The 16,189-nt window shown below is 36.5% G+C and overlaps 1 protein-coding gene across 3 annotated transcripts in view; it reads left to right on the top strand.

Moving 5' to 3' along the window:
* The window catches only part of STXBP5 (syntaxin binding protein 5), a 124,076-nt gene that overhangs the window by 54,045 nt on the left and 53,842 nt on the right, over positions 1 to 16,189 (top strand). For all 3 annotated transcript variants that reach the window (XM_075146210.1, XM_075146208.1, XM_075146209.1), the window contains exons 8-10: positions 6,349 to 6,472; positions 7,970 to 8,048; positions 14,127 to 14,281. In XM_075146210.1, coding sequence (XP_075002311.1) covers positions 6,349 to 6,472; positions 7,970 to 8,048; positions 14,127 to 14,281 — 358 coding nt within the window. The remainder of the gene's footprint in view (positions 1 to 6,348; positions 6,473 to 7,969; positions 8,049 to 14,126; positions 14,282 to 16,189) is intronic.

Here is a 16,189-nt window from a genome sequence, read left to right as displayed (position 1 = left end):
CTTGAAGCAAATTCCCATGTTGTGGTGGGGCAGTGTCTGTTGTCTGAAAGCTAGGACAGTGGAATGCTATCCATGCTTTCTTCCTGTCTGAATACGTGTGCCTGCCCAGCACCCTGCGCTGATAGCAGCACAAGAACACTAGGAGCACTCATCCCAAGGACAAGAATGCTTATGGGGTGGGCAACATCACCATCTCTAAAACCTTTGTAATCATATTTCTGCTTAACTATGGCTGGGGGAGGCAGCTCTAGGTCATGATTAGTGTTAGTGCTGATTGCTGGCATTTTCTTCCCTGCACAACATTCTAGTTTGTAACAGGGAATTTAGTTAGAATTTGTTCGTGATTTTTCTGTGTTACAAACGAGATCCTTAACTTCCAGTACTGTGTACTTTTTATTATAACAGTAATATGTTGCATGTTTAGAATTAATTAGAAGAATGCACAAATGTAACATTCTTTTTCAGAGAATTTGGAGGAAATTATCTGTGACGTAATGGAACTGCAGTTGTGAATGAACTTTTCTCTGGAAAGTTTCTTTGAAACCCTTTCCTCAACACATGCGTTTTGTCTTGGGCAGGCTCAGTGGAAAAATAAAACTGTAAATTCTTTTTGCATTATTCTTAAGCCTTTTACATTCAAACATTGAGGATTTAAAAAAAAGAAAGTTATGCATTTGTGTGTTGTGGTTTAACCTGGTAGGCAGCCAAACACCACACAGCTGCTCGCTCAGTCCCCCGCCCCCGTGGGATGAGGAGAAGATCGGAAGGGTAAGAGTGAGAAAAACTTGTGGATTGAGATAAAGACAGTTTAATAGAACAGAAAAGGAAGGGAAAATAACAGTTATAATGATAGAATATACAAAATGAGTGATGCACAATGCAATTGCTCACCACCCGTGCTGACCGATAACCAAGAAATTGGTTCTTCCTGACCACGCCTCTTGTTTATATACTGAGCATGATGTCATAAGGTATGGAATACCCTGTTGGCTAGGTGGGCCAGCTGTCCCAGCTATATTCCTTCCCAGCCTCTGAAGAATCCTTAACTAGCAGGGTAGTTAGCAACAACCAAAAACATCAGTGTGTTATCAACATTCTTCTCGTACTAAATCCAAAACACAGCACTGGGATGAAATTTAACTCTATCCCAGCGAAAACCAGGACAATGTGGAATACAGTTTATACTGCAAACGTTTCCCATACTATATTTTCAGCCAGGAAAGAAATAAAACAAATTTCACAACTATTAGTTTTGTTTCTAAAAAATTGAAGTGCAACTTCTGAAAACTAAAACTAGTTTTTTAATAAAGTCCATTCTTCAAGTAGTATTCTGTTTGTTCTGATTTAAAGAAAGTTTTGATAGCATTAACTCAGCAAATGTATTATAGATTACTATTTTTAGGCTCAGTGTTCTGGTACATGGCTGAGTGTAGGAGATTATAGCATTAAAAACATGTCAAAGTAGCCTGTGGGATTAAGAGGAGGAAATAAAAAAGCAACCATGACATGTGACTTGCCAGAAACCAAGGCATGTCAATGCAGTCATTAGGCACTTGCACATTTCATTGCATCAAAACAATCTTCGTGATATATTGCCACTTAAGTCTCAGTAGCTACATTCTTCTTTTTTTCTTTCCTTTTGCAGCATTTTTTTTCCCTTTCTTTCTTAGGCTGTTGGCAAGAGAGTTAACATAGGTACTCCCAAGTTACTATGCTTGCTTTGAATATTTTGGTAAACCTGTAAAAAAGGAGTCAGTGTCATCATCTGTTCAAGTTTACCAGAAAATACTGTCCATGCCCATGAAAATGGAGGACTATGCTAGTAAAACAGTGAAATCTGAATAGGCTATGGTAAACAGTCTGGTTTGCAGAATAACTAATCTCATATCATGGACCTTACCAGTAATGCACAGTATATTTCAAGCTCAATAAATAGCACAAAAAAGAGTAAAGGATCATCTCCATGACTCTGGTGCATTCCTGTGCGAAAGTATGCAAAAACATTTTGCCAAAGATTGTGTTATACTTGAAAAGCAAGCAAGGAGGTGTATATTATTAAAAAAAAAAAAAGCCAGTTTACTTAATTTTTTTTTTCTGAGTTGTAGCAACTGTATTTGCAGTAGTCTAAACTTGGTATTAGAAAAATGGGTTTTAAAAGCCTCTTAGAAACAGGGGAAACTGCTTAAATTGATAGTTGTATTCACACTGAAGTATCAATAAATTTCTGTATGTCTCTTGTCTTGCAGGAAGATGGGATACAAAGAGCGGTCTCAAACGGTTCTGTTCTATAATCAGCTGTAGGGTTAAAATAAGTCTGTAGGTATTGAAAAGAAAGGGATTTTTTGTATATGTATATTATGAATTGAAACAGTTAAATCCCCTTGGTGGAAAAATACAATCAAAACTTGAGTCATCTTTATTGATGAACTTCTCTTTTAAATTGTAAGGTCGTATTTAGAATTAGTAATTTTTGTACCTCTTTAAAGAACCAAGAAATAATAGTGATTTCTAGGGATATTGACAAGCTATTGCAGCAGTAAAACTGAATTTCATAAAATGTTTTTAAACAGGCATTAATATCTTTAAAAGCTAGTGACCTACTTAAGGTATTTCTGTAGGAAACTTGCATATAAAGGCTTTTAACTTTGTTCCTCAGACTTGCTCAGTTTCTTATTTGTGATTGCACTTCACACTCTTAGTCTCTGTCAGGTAACTGTTGCAGTCATTGCAAGAATGTTTCCTTCTGAAAATGAGATGTGTTCACCTTCTTTGCAGACAGCATAGCAGTCACTTTTCCACATGGGATAATCCTTCTGCAACAGCTGCTGGAAGTGAGGCTTCCTTTGTGCACAGCCTGTTTCCACATAATACTCTAGGATGGTTAGTTTCTACATTTCTGGTGAAGTTTTGGCATATGTAGGACAGCGCAGTTAATCATGCTGGGTTTGTTACTCAGAAAAGTAAGATTTGATTTCCTTCCCCCTCCCCCCCAGAAAATACATAACTCTCAGAAGTTTTGAAACAAACTTATGTATAGTCCAGAACAACTACCTTAACTTCAAATCAAAGTGAAGGGGGTAGTAGGAATACTTTTAAAAGAAATCTTTAGTTATAATTAAGTAAATTTAAAGATTTATTTAGATAAAGGTGTTTTTCCTATAGAGCATTCTGTGTGTAAGATCCCGTAAAGATTCCCTATATTCAGTGCATGTTTGTAAATGGAAGGATGCGGAATGTTAGTGAGGTCAGGACTTGGGTTACTTGTGCAGACAACTTCTCTTAAGGATACAAATGCCTTGTGCCTTAAATATAGCAACAATCCTCTGTAGTACTAGTGCATGATGTTGTCATAAGGGATTACTCTCTGCTTGGGATCCATATAACTAGTGATACATTCCACAAAAACATTTGAGACATGGTTGAATCAGCACCAGCTGATTTAAGCATACTGCTGCATTATGGTACCAAATGGGTACCAAGTGAAGTTTTAAATCAAGATGAGAATTATGATTGAAACTTTGGGAGTTTTATTCTGGATCAGTAAGTTTTGTGTAAAATATTGGAAAAAGTATATTACTCCTAGGGGCTTTTTAGTCTAAGAAGCTATGTATAGATTTGCAGCCTCAGTGGATTCTGCCTGATTTTTCTATCTTGGATGTTATACTTTCCTTCAAATTCTAGCACTAATATTAACCATGGAAAAAATGTCAAAACTTTTTGCTCTTGAGTATTGGGATGATTTTTCAGTTACCAGTTTTGTTTTGGTGCTTGAGGCTGTTGATACCAACTAACTAGTGCCACCTAAAGTTATTGTACTTTTTTCATTGTCACTGTAAATATACTAGCCTGTTGTATACCTAGAGATCATGCTACAACTATTTACAGTTCTGGTTTTATTTTTCAGGATTACAAAAAGTTGTGAATTGTGTAATAGCAAAAGATAGTGCTCTGTACCAAAGTTTATCATACTCAGCCCACAGAATTATTAGTTGGATTATTTTAAAAATACATAAAACATGTATTTTTGTTATGCTTTAAATAATATTTTGTTGCATTGCTAAATGTAACCAGATGCTCTATAAAACTAGACAATAAATAGCCATAAAGCCAAAGACCTCATTATTCTCTTTCAGCGTTCTTTCCATCCCATCATGTTGCTTGCAAAAATTAAGTGATAGCAGTCATCCTTCTCCTTTGTGCTCAGTTTATCAGATCTTTTTATGTTCTTAAACATTAATGTCATTTCAACAGTAATGGGTTGTTGCCTTTCCTTCCTCTTGACCTTCTTTTTCAAGAAAAGGAAGAAGTGTTCATTTCTCAGATTTATTTTTCCTTCTATAAAGCTTGCTTTCTTACTGGTTCTTGAGACCTATTTCAACATAAATGTGTATCAAAAACTGTTCCATTTACACTATGGGCTGCCTACTGTTGTCAGGGTTAGAGTCCACATGGGAGAGTATTTAAAACATACTTAATACACAGTATTGCTAATCATAGCATAGATAATCTCTTTTCTTAGTGAAAAGAGCTTTTTGAAATGCAGCCTTTGCTTTACCAAGTCTGCACTTTGAAACTTGCTGATCCCTTGCTGTTTGGTACTACATTGGTAAATAAAAACAAATTTTCAATACTTACTCAAAATTTCTTTTATAATACCTACTTTTATTTGCTAAAAAAAAATTTATCTTACAGACAGAATGAGCAAGACTATTTCATTTTGAGTCTAGGAGACTTCATGTGAGATGTCTAGGTTTCTGAGCTACATATGTGTAGATGTGATATTGGTAGACTGAATCTGTCTTCTAACAAAATCTACAGAAATTCCACACTACATAGGGAACAAGATTAAATTTCACTAAGAAATACTAAACTTAGTTAATCTGTAGTTTATAGGTATCCAGATCTTCTACTACTTTAAGCTGGAAAAGTTATTTCTGGAGACTCTACACTCATGTCATTTTCCTCTGTCGTTTAATCTCTGGATTCTCCCAGTCATATTGCTGGAAGCTGTCTTGTTTTTCTATATAATTTTATGAAATGTGAAGATCTGATCTGTGTGTAATCAGTTTAGGCAAAGCTAGCTTAGATCTGTCTTGTGTGATTTGCTCTTCACCTAGTAATTTACTGCTTGAGCTTTCACTGCTAGTCACACACCCAGGTTTCCTCACAGAGGAAACCACTAGGTGCCTGAGGAGCTGGAGTGAGTCTAAGCCCCGCTTACAGACAGAATCTCTACTGAGGGTATCCATGCAAAAGATAGTATTGTACAGCCCATCAGCTTTCACATATTCAGGTCCTGCTTTCAGTTTACCTAGAGTAATGTCTTTACGGTAAGTATTAAGCAAATCTACCTTCGCAGTAATATCAAAGTTCCATACTTCTAGCAGGTAATACTTCCTTCTGCACTTTTTGCGTAGAGGAGAAATACTTTGGGTTTTCACTGTTTATTGATATTTTCATGCTATAACTAAAATTCCCTTGAACCTAATGGTTTCATAATGTCTCCATGTATTAATAGAGATGCTGGAAACAGAAATGGCACCAGTCTTTTCTTACTAGTTAATCTCTTTGCCTTATTTGTATTCTTTGCCTCATTGTTTACGTTTCTCTTGCCTTAAGGCAGCAACTAGATTTCATTTAGTCAGCTTTTTTTCTGCAGTAAGATTTTATGTGGGGTGGCTTAATCATTCCATTCCTAATTTTACAAATATAAAGATGTTTCTGTATTCATGGAAAGATTTACTAGTAGATTCCTACACTTTCCTGTACCTTAAAACTGCCATTGCAACATTGGAATGCTTATTCAAGCTAATATTTTGTTTTCATCATCATTTCCAAAAAAATCTTATTACTTCAATTCTCATTTTACTTATGTTCTCAGCCCATGCTTGCCTCTTGTGCATATCCACATAGACAATCTCAAAATGCTATTTAAAACTTTGACATTAAGTAGATATTTTTTGTATGGACAGTGTATTTTTCCTAATAATAAAAAACTTTGGTTAGCAAAGGTCAAATAAGTGCTTGCAGTTATTCTCTGCATGCTACCCATTGTTGAAAAATACTTCAATACTACACTCTGAGGAGGTTTTTGGGTTTTATTTCCCCCTTAAACATGTCACTACAATGAAGACAGTACATTTGATGGATGAAGTATGTCTGAAAGAAGTACTTACGAACAGAAAACTTACCACGGGTAAATTAGGACATAACTAAGAGCAGCATGATTTGATTAGTACTTTCTCTAAGTTCCTTTTGCTGTCTAATGTCGTTGAGGAAGGAGTAAGGGTAAAGTGATACTAAGATACTCAATTTATACTGTTCTGGTTTTTCTCTTTTCTTGCATAGGCTATTCACTCCGTGGCTTGGCATCATGAAGGGAAACAATTTATTTGTAGTCACTCAGATGGTACCTTGACCATATGGAATGTAAAATCTCCTACCAAACCATTCCAGACAATCACTCCACACGGTAAGGTGAAAATAGATACCCACTATGTTTGACAGCACTTTAAACACAGAGAATTTATTCCTAATAGAATTGTGTTTTGCAAAACCAAGTATTAAAAATGTACTTGCAGTGCCAGTAAAAAACTTCTTCTGTCATATCAAATACTGATAGATTTCATTAAGAAAATAAAAGTCTTTATGAAATAAGAATCCAAATCAGTGCAGTTTTGTCTAAATCTCTAAACTTTAAGATCACCTTTCACACAATGGCATTGATCTCAAAATTAACTAATGCATATTTTGCAGGGCTCGCTTTTTGCTTGACATTACAATCCCATATGTTGTTTAAAATACATATAAGCAAGCATCTGTTTCATGTATAAATGTGTAGATTACCATATAAATTCTTGGAAAGGTTTGTAACAGAGTAAGACTAGCATCTGGTAAGATGTTCTCACTTCTGAGAAGTCTTGCATTAATGTTAATCTAGGAAATTAACATTACATGTTCTTCTGTGAAATATGCTGCTGCTCTTCAAAAAAGTTCTATACAAATGCTAGGTTTACATGGTGTGCATGTGTCTAATCAGTCTTAGCAACTTATTTACCTCACATTCTTAAGTGTGAATGTAACAGGATAACCTGTGAGGTTCCAGTTGTAGTACAAGATGTTGTAGTTAAGCATCTTGGTTTACCTGTTTGAGCCTCCAGCATGTTCATGTTGATTATATGGCTGTGGACTAGAGTGGAAAAAGGAAGCTGTGGATTTTTGTATGATCCAGTAGCAGTCAAAAATAAAAAAATGACTGCTACTGTAGTAGTAAAACCAGTTAGACAAGACTAACTTTATTTTAATATGTTTTGGCCTCTTTTAATAAACATTTTTATTTTGATCTTGGGCTGCAAATTAAATCTTCTGCAGAACTCTTTATAGTTGTGTCAGACTTTATCGATGTTCAGATAGAAAAGATGCATATTTACACCATATTCTTAATTTCCATGGGAAACTCTATCTGTAGAAGCTTTAGTTGCTAATAGTGCACAGTAGAGAAAAAGCAGGCCTTCATGTTCAAATTCAACTCTTAGCCCTTAAGGATAATGCTCAGAATAAACCTCATTTTACTTGTAAGCTGACCAATTTTAATTGCAAAATCGTAGACATGAGAAATTTTAAATCTCCCAGTGCTACTTAAACAACTTTTTTAGGGGAGGATTATATTTTTGAAAACAAATATTCTCCAATACTTCAAAAAAAAAAAAACCAAACCCAAAAAAAAAAAAACCAAAACAAAACACCACCCCACCAAATGAAAAAAACCCAAAACCTAAATATTCTAGGTTAGTGTATTGAGAGTTTTAACAACTCTTTAATGATATTATTCCAAGGCATACTCTATAATTGTCGGGGGCGTTGAATATATGTTTGTATGAATGTTCTACTTTGCAAGTTGCATAGTGAATTTCATAATTTGTCATGTTATGGAACTGTCAGATTAATATAAGAAAATAATTCACTTTAGGAAAGCAGCTGAAAGATGGAAAGAAACCAGAACCCTGCAAACCTATCCTTAAGGTGGAATATAAAACAACTAGAGCTGGGTAAGACTTGTTTTGTATGTAAAATTAACACATGTAAAATAAATGCAGCTCTCTGGGAATGTACTTTGTTTCCCAGTTGTTGGGATACATATGCTGATGGTACTAAGCTATGGTAAAACAGCTGAAATAGTTTTGGTAAATCAGATATTGCTGAATAAACTCCAAAAACATATGTGAACAAATTACTATATACAAACCTTAACTTAGGTAAAGATACTGCTAATGCATTATCTACATGCTTCTTCCATGCTACTAAACTCATGTGTATTTTTGCTCAATCTTTTGAGAATATTAAAGAAAAAAAGGCTGATAAAGCACAGAAGACTAAAGCACAGACCTGAAAAACTGAACTTTGACAAATAGTAGCCTGATGCTAATATTCTAAATTCTGAATACTGACAGAAGCTTTTCTGGTAGAGTGCAGTAATTTATGCAGCAAATTGTGCCTAATTATGCACATTGAGAATGTAACAAAGCAGTAATTGCAACGAGAGGCTCAGATGGAATTGCAGTATCTTGAGTAGCATGTTTTGTTACCAAGACTGCAATTAGGATTGAAGGATTTCATGAACTGTGTGAAATTTCTTTTATTTATGGTTCTGAAGTGCTTTAAAGTATTTAAGTAAAAAGTGCAATATAAAGATAAAATATTCATGGAAACCTGTTCAGCTATTTGCAAATGTTGATTCTTTTTTTCTTTTTTTTTTTTTTTTTTTTTTACTTTTGGGGTGGTTTCTGTATTGCTTTCATTTGCTTTCCAGGCATTCAAATCTAAAGAAGATTGCTACTTAATTGATGTAATACAGTTTTCTACTATATGTGGTATACCCATACATATAATATCAGTGGCTTTGTATATTTTTATTGTTTGCTAAAAGTGAGGTTAATAGAAATTTAAGACTCTGGGTAATTCGCAGATGTACGAACATCTATGATCAGTTGGAAAGCCATATTTTACTTGCAGCCATCTACATCTGTCTGCATATTCCTTTCTCAACTGAAATGTCAAAAGCTGATCCAAAGAAAGATACAGATAACCAAAAGTAGTCTCGCTTCAGCAAGTTACAATTTCTGCAATCAAAAGCCTTCTGTTATGAATAGCCATTCTGAAGAAAAAGATTAGTTCGAAGCTTGTTCTATGCAATTATAATATCACAATGTGAAAACCAGTTGACTTTTCACACAGTTTAGAGAGGAGCTTATTCTAGTATAATTTCTAAGAACACATAGCTCTTTGGGGAGACTGCTTTTTCCTAGTTTGGGCTTTTTTCTGTTACCTCTCACTTTCCAATGTTCATCCAAACTGAATGTTTTGATGCATTTCAATTTGTTATTTTGTCTCTAATATCCTCTTCATCTTCAATGTACTTTTAAATCTGTAACTGTTGTGATACTTTTCCAGAACTTTAATTAAAAAGAAAAAAAAACCAAAACCACAAAAAACAAAATTTGCACTGTGGTGGTGAAGCAGTGCACTGAAAATCTTCATTCATTTGTTGCTACATGTACTTTAGTTTACACTTCAATTTTCAGTTTCAATTTTAATCTTTGTACAAGAATTTTAAGGCAAGGCAGAACTACCTTTCAGTGCTTGAAATTTTGATAGTTTTTCTCTTTACCAATTGAAATTGATTAGGTATGAACATGATACAATTTTGACTTTTAGCTAAAGCACTGTCATTTGTTGTTCATCGTTTAATTTCTGTAGCACAGAGGAGAATGGTCCTGTAGCTGGACAGGACCAAATTTTTTCTAGCTACTGAAAGAATATAAGAAACAAAACAAATAAACTTGCTTCTATAGCAGTCTGCTCTAACTGTTCTTCAAAAACAAACCAAAAAAAACCCACAAAAGAAAACAAAACCACAAAGCTTAAACATATTTAAGAGGTACTGTTTAATGGGTATTTAATGTACTTCACTTAACTTCTTTATTGTGAAAAACTGAGTAACCGTTCCATGTTCACTTTTTCCATGCATTATGTGGAACTCTAACATCTTTCGGTCACCCCTTTTTTCTTGCTCTTCCCTTATCCAGAGTGGTCTAGGATCTAGGTTTGTTTCAGTATCTCCTCATGTGGAAAACACTTCATTTGATGTGATCTTACTTGTTTTCTTTACTGCTTCTAATTCTAATAAACTTTTTTTTTGAGAAAACGTGTCCAGAACCACACAGAACGAAGGAACATAAATGATTGCAACCTGTAGTAAGGGCTACAGACACTGTTCTTCCTAGTGTTGCAGCTCTTATGAACTCCTCCTCACTTTTTTCCTCCATTATGTTTTCCATATTGTGAAGCTGGAGTCAGGGAAACAGGAGGACATGAGGCTTTTTCTGGTTCCTACAGACCACCTATTTATCTTTTAAGTTTGTGGTTTTTCTGTTGTTGGGTTTTTTGATTTTTAAGTCTCCTGCAGATAGTGCCTGTAAAGTCTGCAAAGCCAAAGTTGTTTACCCTACAACAATAGTATGTCTGTAGCTTTACTTCTGGGAGAATACATGTAGAAAGGTTACTATTGACAGTTGTCCTGTACCTGGGCTAGGGGGTTGAAAAGGCAAGTTCTTGATATGTTCCTTGAGAAAACTGACATAATTTTCCAATCCCAGAGCATAATGTCATTGTTCTCCAGCCATTTAAGTTTATCTAAAATACTCCATCTCTTTGCGAAGCAATGAGTTCCAAAGGTAGGTTACCTTTGAGCTTGATGAAATGATTTCCGTGTTGCCTTTTATGCATACTTTTCTGTCTAAAGTGAATCTAGAGAAGCTCTTGAGCTTCCTAATGCCATTTCCCCTCTAGATTCAGTCCCTTATAGTATTTGCTCTGGTTGATATTAGCATTATGGTAAAATTGCCCAAGCTTATTCTTCGCTACTAGAGCTCTGTGTAGTAGAAATTACAGCTCAAAAGTCTCCCCATAAACCATAATCAAAAAGGGTGTTGTCTTGGTAGCTAATGTAGCTGTCATTGACCAACTGTAGAGCAGTACCTCTTAGCAAGATGGATGTATATAATTGGGACCCAGAGTTTACAATAATAATGAGGTCTCCAGGTAAGTAAAAGTTCTTGATCTGTTAATTTAGTTTGAATAGTGCTGTTTTGTTTTGTGAGCTTGTCAGTTCAAAAGCATACTTCCCAAAACGAATTTGTAATTTATCTTCTCTACTACTTCAAGATTTCAGTCTTAAGCTAAACTATCTCTTGAAGTCTTTTCCACCTTTATTACCTAGGGGATTAACTTCTTGACAAATTCACCCATGGTTTGAAAAGTAAGCCAACTGGTACCAATGGCCTGACTTCTGTATGTACTGTTCTCTCTCATATCCGGATGAGATACATCGTCCAGGGTTGTGAGCCACTCAACTCTCAGCTGATTTACGTTTTCACACACTGCAAGACCTAATCCTGTGTTTTCTGAAATTTTTTTCAATGAAACATCACCCCCCTCTGTAGTGAATTTTTTATAGTATTCCCCAAGTGATTTTACAGATTTAACTGATGAGGAAGTTAATGTAAAGGGATTGCTTCCATACCTGCTGAAGCAGAACTGTTTTGAAGAACCACCTCTGTATTAGCAGCTGCTAAAAATGCTATATAGCAATTCTCTAAGAGCTAAGCACTGCTTTTTGTTAAATGTTTTCCATTGTTTCAGGTAGGTAAAATGTAACTATGAAAGTTGGATCTATCTCATCTATTTTACTCTAAAGTACATTTTTTTATTTTTCTTTTAAATTATGCATTTCTATTTAACATTCATGTGCATTCACCTTTTAATATGTATCACAGCTGAAGGACAACACTTGAAGTATTTAATTAGAAAATGCAGTTTACCATGTTCGTGGTAAATCCATGGTTTCATGAAAATATGAAAAGTTCATACACAAACCTGTATTAGTCTTTCTGGCACACTAAAGTCAATTTAATCTTTGACTCACCTGCAAAAAATTTGTGTGACAGGTCCATTTAATCTATTCTTAGCTCTTCCATTCTTTGCTTCATAAGGAAACAGACTCTGGCAAGCCTGCCCAAAGCAACCTGATTACCTTGAGAAATAAAACCAGGAGAAACCAGCATGCAGTTTTCATTGTGGTGTATGAAACTGAAATTTGTCACTTTGTTATTGTCAGTTGATCTTGGTGAACCTGCAAGTCTAATAATTACTGCAAATTGTCCTGGCAGCATTATTTTTTTAAAAATTAATGATTTTATGAAGACAAAAAATACTGCAATAAATCATTCTAGCACAATGAGTTATTGCAAGTATTATCACACCAGTATTTTTCTATTCATTGACATCCTGAAAAATATCAGGTGAAATTAAAGTTTGTTCTTTTCCTGAAATTACTTCATGGACCTGACTATAAAAGATTGTGTGAAGTTCCAACGTGAAGAATTGAGATTGAATGAAAACTTGGAGAAAACTTACTCCTTTTCTAGAAATACACTTTCGGCTACTTTTGGAGGCAGGATATTGAACTTGGTAGACCCATGGTCTAATTTATGGCCATTCCTTTGAGGTCTCTTCCTCAGCCAGCAGAACTCTTTGATCCTATCAACTCTTCAAGTCATAGGGCTTTCTGAAGGATAATCTTCAGATTATCTCTGAAGAAATAATCTTTCTGAAAGATTATCTCAGTCTGTTTTGCTTTCAATGCTACAAACACAGAGTATATTTCAGCCAAGCCTTAAACTCATGAAGGGCAGCATGTGCGTAAACTACACTCTTCACGCACAGTTTTCAAGAAGAAAGATGTACCTAATCTGTCATATTTGTGTTTCAAATGCTAACTAGGGAAAGCCATTTAGACAGTGTGGGAAAGATGGTGTTATAGGAAAAGACAAAAAATAAAAGATCTCTTCAGCTTTGTTTTCACAATATGTCAGTATGGCTTTTTTTCCCCTACAGATTTTCTCCAGATACTGACATACTAGCTGCTTCCAAGGTAGACACAAACAAAGGGTAGGATTACTACCTACAGTGAGCATAAAGTAGATCAGAGGAATTTCACACCCTAAGTGCTTATTTTTCCTCCGGAAATATAACCTGGAATTTGAGGCAATAGTCAATAATGGGTGAAATTTCTTGAGTTGTATACTTACGAACAGCTCATTAAAAAGTATTATGCCCTATTTTAAACATAAACAGTATTAAAATGAGTGATGACTTTTGATAATTGGGAAAGAAAAAAATACCTAGTAAAAAGAATATATTTACTTCATCTTGTTTTTCAGTAAATGAAATACTAAACTGTATATTATGCGCATATTGGAGAAAACATGGATGTATTTAAAAATATGTTTCTGTAAAGACTTTTAAAAAATTTAAGGGAAGCCTCTAATCTCTTTTCTTAAGATAAGAAGAAATATTTTTGCTTTGCTGTACTCAACCATTTAGTTATGCAGTAGGAGTAGTCTATGACATAGAAGTAGTTCCTTGAAATCTGTGCATGGTGGTAGGGGGGGGAAAATGGATAAAATGTCTATAGAGTAAATGTGTGATGAGAGCGCTATGGGCATTTATTTGTGTCCTTGCTTCTTAAAAGACGTTAGGTCGTTGAAGCTTATCAAGCAGCTGATTGCATCTCCAAGACAGTCAATATTATTGTGACTGCAAAATTACTTTACACTATTTGCAAAATTGTTCATCCTTCAAAATTTAGGGTAATTCTGTACAGCAAGTACATCGGACTATTTCTTCCTGATCCTGCTGTAATATTTTATATTATGGGTAAATGAGGCTGTTGGCAACTCTGCATCTGCAGTACAGTAGAAAAGAAGCAATTCTAAAGTTTAACAAAATAAAAAAAATCTCGGCAAGCAGTTGCAAAGATTGGTTAAATAAGCAAAATAGAACAAAAGGTTTGGAAGAGATATCTGACTTCAGTTATAGTCTTCTAACTCTTGGGTTTTAAGTTTTGAAACACGCACCCAAGCTACACATTGCCTGGAGAGCTGGTTTGCATTATTCTTAATTGTATCTCTATTTAATGATATCTCATTGAACTTCATTATAATGTTACAAAAACCGCCCAGTCTCTTTATCTTGGCTTGATCCTAAATGCCTCTGCTTTATTCCAGGGAGCCTTTCATCATTCTTTCAGGAGGCTTGTCATATGACACTGTAGGAAGAAGACCCTGTTTAACAGTTATGCATGGGAAAAGTACTGCTGTGCTAGAAATGGATTATTCTATTGTTGATTTTCTAACCCTCTGTGAAACACCATATCCTAATGGTAAGCTCTGTAAAGATTTCCCCCCCCCCACCCCCCCCCCCGAGTACTTTGACCTCTTCTCTTGGGAGTTTTATCACATCAGAATATTCTTTACTGTTGCCTTTCTGTTTTATTTCTGGGGACCAGACTGCAGCGGCAACATCTGTTGTCCCTATTGTCTGAAGTATGTTTTACTTCCCAAAGCATCATAATAGAATATAAAACCTATTTTGCTTCTAGAAGAATGCCAATTACTAGTAGCAGGGTGTCCTGGTTCCAGCTGGGACAGGGTTAACTTTCTTCCCAGTAGCTTGGGGGGGTGTGCTGTGTTTTGAGTTCGGTGTGAAAGGAGCGTTGATGGCCCATTGATGCTTTGGCTGTTGCTGGGTGATGCTTGCACCGGGAGGGGGGAGCACAGCCGTGGTGGTGGACCCAGCTGGCCAATGGGGTATTCTATACCATGTGACATCATGCTCAGCATAAAAACCAGGTGTGTGGGGGGGGCTCGCCCCCGTTCGTGACACGCGGTCGGTGAGCGGTTGCATTGTGCTTTGCCTGTTTTGTGTATTCTGTTATTGTTGTTGTTCTCATTGTTATTATTACTGTTTTACTTAGTTTTATTTCAATTATTAAACTGTTTTTATCTCAACCCGGGAGCTTTCCTACTCGTGCCCTCCCGATTCTCTCCCCCATCCCACCGGGGGGTGTGATCGAGCGGCTGCATGGCGTTTATTTTTGCTGGCTGGGGTTAAACCACGACAGTCCTTTTTGGCGCCCAACGTGGGGCACGAAGGGTTGAGATAACGACAGATTATTTAGAGCATATTAAGGAATTTATATCTGGTAACATATTAATTTGTTCTGCACCATGCTCTTGTTTTTACTGTACCTGTTAAAAATTGGAGTTGGGTTTTGTAGTCTGTTGTGCTCTGCCGTGATTAATGATGTTTTGCCTGGGAGATTTGTTACTGAAACGCTGGCATTGGGGGTTATTTGGTATTTGGGATTCATAATGAAGCCGTTTCTGCATTTCGGGTACCACCTCATGGAGACCATTAGCAATTATACCTTTTCCTCCAAGAGATTTTTTATGGAGGAAATAGAGAATGGCACCCTCGCTACCTTCCTCTATGATGTCATCTCCTTTGTTAAAATAACTTGCCAGTACCTTGAACATCCCTGGGTAGTTAAGATACATCTATTGGTACTCCTTGGGAATATTGTTGCGGTTTTATCCAAGGTTAGTAAGCAATTTAAGAATGTCATCCAGAGATCTGCACCAAGGCTGGATAGTTATGAGTGGCAGGGCGAGTGGGATAGCATGGGCAAATGCCTAGGGCGATGGGCACCCCCAGTGTTCTGGAACTTTACCCCTGAACAAGTGCAGAACCCTGAAAAATTAGTAGAATATTTGGAAGAAGTATGCTGTCACCCTGGCCATTCTAGGGAGACACAAATCACTACAATGTGCTGGGGCCTGGCCCACGCCTACCGAGCCCTGTTTAACACCACTCAGAACCCCCAAGGGGAAGGAAACGTCTCTGCAGCTGATGACCCTGTGGCTACCCCACCACCCACGGCAAGCACAGCGGCTCCCTCACCCCCCATGGCAGGCACGGCAGCTACTCCGCCCTCTGCGACAGAGAACCAACCCATGCCGGTATCAGTTGCCCCTATACAAAAAAGAAAATGCACAAGAAAATCAGCTCGTCTAGTAAGGGATGAAGATGAACCAGGGCCATCACGAGAACAGGAGGAGGAGGAGGCAGAACCCGTAAATGAGATGGTCACCACCTGATCCCTATCTCTGGGTGAGCTGCGAGATATGCGAAAAGACTTCAGCCGTCGTCCAGGCGAGCACATTGTCACCTGGCTGCTCCGATGCTGGGATAATGGGGCCAGTAGCCTGGAATTAGAGGGTAGGGAAGC

The sequence above is a fragment of the Calonectris borealis genome, chromosome 3 (assembly GCF_964195595.1).
Source record: "Calonectris borealis chromosome 3, bCalBor7.hap1.2, whole genome shotgun sequence".
Classification (NCBI taxonomy): Eukaryota; Metazoa; Chordata; class Aves; order Procellariiformes; family Procellariidae; genus Calonectris; species Calonectris borealis.
The sequence above is the reverse complement of the archived record's forward strand: the minus strand, read 5'-3'. Positions and strand labels throughout refer to the sequence as shown.